This window comes from Anneissia japonica, unplaced genomic scaffold (genome assembly GCF_011630105.1).
Source record: "Anneissia japonica isolate Jap-2015-1 unplaced genomic scaffold, ASM1163010v1 scaffold585_len4108843_cov191, whole genome shotgun sequence".
Classification (NCBI taxonomy): Eukaryota; Metazoa; Echinodermata; class Crinoidea; order Comatulida; family Comatulidae; genus Anneissia; species Anneissia japonica.
In genome coordinates, this window is record NW_022716829.1 from 3,823,985 (window position 1) to 3,829,563 (window position 5,579).

Genomic DNA, 5,579 nt, shown 5'->3' on the forward strand with positions numbered 1-5,579 from the left:
GCGTCATCGACTGTGATTGGTCGACAGCCGACGAGGAAATGTCAATCTCGGTCATGCCAGGGTCAATATGGGTGCTGAACCGGGATCGAGATAGGTAGATTGAGATCAAGGTCACGCCAGGCATGAGTCGGTGCAGATGCGGTCACATTACGAAAATCTCACCCGCGGTGAGTCAAGCCAGGCTTGAAACTCTAGTGTGACCGTAGCCATAGATATTGAGCAACCTTGACCTTGGCATTTTGCAGCCTTCAAAAGATTGCATCAGCAGACAGGGGACTAATGCAGTGTGTCCCAGGTTTTGGCCTAGTAATTTATTAGTTTACAGCATGCATACCCTCTCCAGGAAAAAACAAAAAAAACATTTAGTGCATTACCAAATTCCTCACCAGAAACCCCCAGTGGCTCAGTCTGCAGACTTTCATGGTAAGCATACAGTAGGCCCCATGTCCTTGTATGTTCTGAAGAAATCTTCCAAGCGACTACAGTACAGTGGGATCCTTGATGCTGTAGTACAATACTGTACTTCATAAGATTAGAGAAATGGAATTTTTTAAAGAATTTTAGGAAAAATTTGGATTAGAAAATAAGAAAAATAAGAAAGTTTAGGCAAAGGCCGGCCTAGCTCAAGGTAAAGACCAAAGCCTATAGGCGCCATGCTTACTAAATAATTAGGGTGTTTCTAATGTCTGACATTTTCACTGGAATACAGTTTTGGGTAAGCCATTGAATCGCAGGGCAGTTGTTTAAATTTATCTGCCACCTCGAAAAACGATGTCATTTTCGTCTCGTTCATGCACACCGGAATTTCCATGTATATTTTAAGTGATAATCTAACAATTTTTGCTATGTGCCCTAAGGATAGGCATTTTTTTTGTTGACAACAAACACAATCAAACAGACACAAAGTCTGGAATAGCCTTGGTGAGGCTGGGGGCCAAGGCCAGCCTAATTTGCTGGATGGTACGTGATGCGAATCAAAAATTGTTGTATTATTTGTGTAATTTCTACATTTTAGGGGTAAGCACATGTTTGATTGTTTTTTGTATTTTTTAAGTTTTCTGACCTACCCATTTTTTTATTTTCCCAAGACGTGGTAAACAAATTTTTTTTTTTTCACAAAACTGTGAAATGGCATGTTTTTAAATACACAATAGTAGAATGAAATAATTGTAATCTTGGCAATTAATGATTGTTTATTTCTACTTTACTGTATTGTTGGACTATTGACTATTTTTCTGTTTATCTCTAGTAGTAGGGTGATCCACCGAACAAAAGGTAGACAATTTATTTTTTTGTAGGTTTCAAATGTTTATGAACTCAAGCTTTTTATAGGCCTTATGCAAACTCTGGTAATTATCATCAGACTGCTTGCAATGTTATACAGTATTTCAGCGATCATCGCTCTACTAAATTAGAAAGTAAATCCATTATTAAAGGTACTTTTATTATTAATATTGGCCTAATACCTGGTAAAATGTTCCAAATTAGATAATACAACTTGGCAACTCTGTTATCTTTGTACACAGAAATTGTTGTGTTTTTGTTTAATTTTTGGATCCATCTTAATTCCTGAGTAATGTACTATAGTAGGCTGAGAAAAGTATTTAACAAAAGTAAGGCAAAGGTCAAAAGTAATTGAGGATATCCTTCATAACCAATAGGTAGCCCCAGAAGCAATGTGTTCAGAAGAGATTTAAAAGAATCGGAAACATCCTGTCTCTAAAGCTAAAATCCACTTTATCTATGTACTACTGTACTTTAGCACAGGATATTTTTTTCCTTTCTATTTATTATCACTGTATATATACTGTATATATACTATATATGTATGTATATATATATATATATATATATATATATATATAAAATACTATTAACAATTACTATTAAAACTATTATATACTATATATAAAATACTATTAAAAATTACAAACAATTACTGTATTTACTACAGCTAACACAATTTACTAAAATACAATCAAATGTTATTACATTATTTTAGGTTAGATGTTTCCTTAATAAGATTATTATTGTATATTTTTCATCCCAATAATAGGAGGGTGCAACAATGCAATAGATTTTCATTCAGCAAAATTACTGTGGTTAGTCTTTGGAGGAGAAATTATTAAAATACAAATTATACAAACAATTCTATACTAAGAAAAAAGCGAAGAAAAATAATGTTTCAAATTTAATCCATGTCCTAAACACTGTCTTCTGTAACACATGGAATAAAAAAAAGAAAAATTATTTTCAGAATTTTTGTTCCCTAACTGCTGCAGGTAAAATACCAATCAAAAAAAAAAAAAAAAACCAAAAAAAAAAAAAAAAAAAAAAAACAATATATATTTAAAATCTTCAGTACAGTAGGCAATGGTTTTTGTGAACAATATATTCTCAATCAGTTTCGACTACGATAAATTCAAAATTATACACTCTAAAGTGCCAAATCTTATTCAAAAGAATAAAAAAAAGAAATGATAAATTCTCAGAATGGAATTAAAATAAAAGTTCAGTCAAATGACACCACTGCTGCATTAGCAGCACTGGCTAGACCGTCAAATTTCAATTCAGTGAGAGCTAGTAGGTAGAAGTAAGTAATACATTAAGTAGGCCTAGGCTTATGTGATTTTTTTCAAATGTCTTTGGCATCTTAGGATAGGAAGAGTATAATCTGGTGGAAGAGTAGGACTAAGCCAGGGGCATACTACAGTAACTTGCAGTGTCCTGCCATCCCGAATGATGTGAATCCATCATCCATTCCCCGGCAGCCTCAGCCTGTCAAGACATCGCGGAGATCAACAAATTAATGAAAGACCTGTGTGTGGTGCATGCATCGACTCACCTTTGTTTTCCCAACGAAAACTGCAATTGATAATCCAGTTAATGACGATGCATACAATAGAATAATCTCTAAAATCAACACTATCGTTAAAATATGCAATTCCATCTTTTTATGAACTAGCCAAAGAACATGCTATACAGACAGTGTACCAGACCGCTGTTACTCACTCCTCGTTTGTTCGCAAAATCCATCCAGGTATCGAAAACAGAAATCATAGATCATGCCAAGCGCCCTCTAAATAATTACAGTTTTTTCACAGTTTTACAATGATTGATTGCAATATATATAGGCCATGGGGTGAAGCTCAAAAGACGTCTAGAAAACGAATTCCGTTCCGATTTTTTCATTATAAAAAATTTAGGCCTACAATAGTTAAGTAATATGTCTTGAATCAAATATAGAAAGTTCGACCAAAATATCTTCTGCAATTTTAAGAAAATTACCGTTTTTATTACGTTCCTAGGCTGCTGGTCGTCGGAAACACACCGCGATACAGCGGTGTAGAAAAGCACGTCGCGATCATAATAATAATAATTTAATAATTTATTTCCGAAAAACGCTTTTAAAACAGCGGCACCCATTACAATAATGGTGCATCCAAAGTAACAAAATGAAATGTACAAAGAAAGTCGCAAAACCAAACAAAGGAATATACAATAAAAAAAGCATGAAGTAAAAAGTCTAACCAAACCATTAAGGCACTCATCACAATAATGGTGCTTCAAAATTAACAGAATAAAATACATAGTGAGATGTAAATCAATAAAAAGGAAGTACTGTACACAAAAAAAAATTAAATCACATAATAATAATAATAATAATAATAATAATAATAATAATAATAATAATAATAATAATAATAATAATAATAATAATAATAATAATAATAATATCAATAATAATAATAATAATAAAAATCATAACATAGCACCATTTTTAATCTCAATTCTTTTTTGCCAATGCCTTCTTAATATAAGATTTACAAAATCATCAAAAATCAAATGAGCCAAGTCAATTAAGTGATTGGGTAGATTAGGAATAAACTATGTGCAGTCTCTGCCTAATAATATTATTATTCTTATAGAAAATGTCGCAAGTCTTCAATACCATTGTTACACAGTAAGCATGTACCAGGATTATTATTATCCCACTTACTAGCTTTTATTTCAAGTTGTAGTGAGTTAGAGCGTGTCTTAAACTTAAGTTGAGCACTATAAAAATCAGTTTTAGTTAGGAGGTAACTTTCCATTTTAGGAATCCTTTTAAATTTAATATAATCAGAGAGGGATGATTTTTCGCTGGTTTTATTAAGCCAATCAACTAAATTCATTTGTTGGAAAGTATATTTAAATGACTTAAACCATGCTATATCAGGGGGAATATCACTTGAAAAGACATGGTCAAATCCACTATTATTAAGAAGGTTATTAATAGATTTTAGCCATCTCCATTTAAGGTTAGAATTACTATTGTATAAGGTAAACATGAAGTAAAAAGTCTAACCAAACCATTAAGGCACTCATCACAATAATGGTGCTTCAAAATTAACAGAATAAAATACATAGTGAGATGCATATCAATAAAAGGAAGTACTGTACACACACACACACACACACAAATTAAATCACATAAAAATAATAATAATAATAATATCAATAATAATAATAATAATAATAATAATAATCATAACATAGCACCATTTTTAATCTCAATTCTTTTTTGCCAATGCCTTCTTAATATAAGATTTACAAAATCATCAAAAATCAAATGAGCCAAGTCAATTAAGTGATTGGGTAGATTAGGAATAAACTCTGTGCAGTCTCTGCCTAATAATATTATTATTCTTATATTATAAGAATAAGAAATGCATCAGTATCCTTTGTAAGGATCTGATTACATAACTCAGATAAGCCTGAGTCATAAAGTTTATTCACTAAAATTTCGTGCTCAGATAACCGAACTTCTTCAAGCTTATTACAAATAAACAGAAAATGTCGCAAGTCTTCAATACCATTGTTACACAGTAAGCATGTACCAGGATTATTATTATCCCACTTACTAGCTTTTATTTCAAGTTGTAGTGAGTTAGAGCGTGTCTTAAACTTAAGTTGAGCACTATAAAAATCAGTTTTAGTTAGGAGGTAACTTTCCATTTTAGGAATCCTTTTAAATTTAATATAATCAGAGAGGGATGATTTTTCGCTGGTTTTATTAGGCCAATCAACTACATTCATTTGTTGGAAAGTATATTTAAATGACTTAAACCATGCTGTATCAGGGGGAATATCACTTGAAAAGACATGGTCAAATCCACTATTATTAAGAAGGTTATTAATAGATTTTAGTCATCTCCATTTAAGGTTAGAATTACTACCGTATATTGTATAAGGTAAATAAGGCATTAAGTAGTAATTTAGGCCAGCGATGTGCCTCCAAGTTAATGAGTCTATCAACATATTTAAATTTTCTTTCATTCTGAATATTTTCAATTGTTTCCCATCCAAGGTCACCTAGTAGACCCAAAGAAGGATGTTTCTAGGTGCTTTAAGGATCAGGGACGTATCCAGTGGGTGGGGGGGGGGAGCCGTGGGAGCCGCGGCTTCCCCCCCCCCCTTTGTACACAGTGTTAAAATTTTAAAGCTTACTCTTGAGCTAATACAAATTCTTTCCTGGGATCACTCAAAATTAATACTTCTAAACATGTAAATATGCATCAGTACAAGTTATACATAGG

At 32.3% G+C, this 5,579-nt stretch overlaps 1 protein-coding gene across 1 annotated transcript in view; it reads right to left on the minus strand.

Moving 5' to 3' along the window:
- The window catches only part of LOC117109955 (transmembrane protein 179B-like), a 27,252-nt gene extending 24,207 nt beyond the window's left edge, over nucleotides 1-3,045 (minus strand). Inside the window, exon 1 of the mRNA XM_033252459.1 lies at nucleotides 2,846-3,045. Coding sequence (XP_033108350.1) covers nucleotides 2,846-2,950 — 105 coding nt within the window. The 5' untranslated portion in view covers nucleotides 2,951-3,045. The remainder of the gene's footprint in view (nucleotides 1-2,845) is intronic.
- Nucleotides 3,046-5,579: the final 2,534 nt, after the last annotated feature.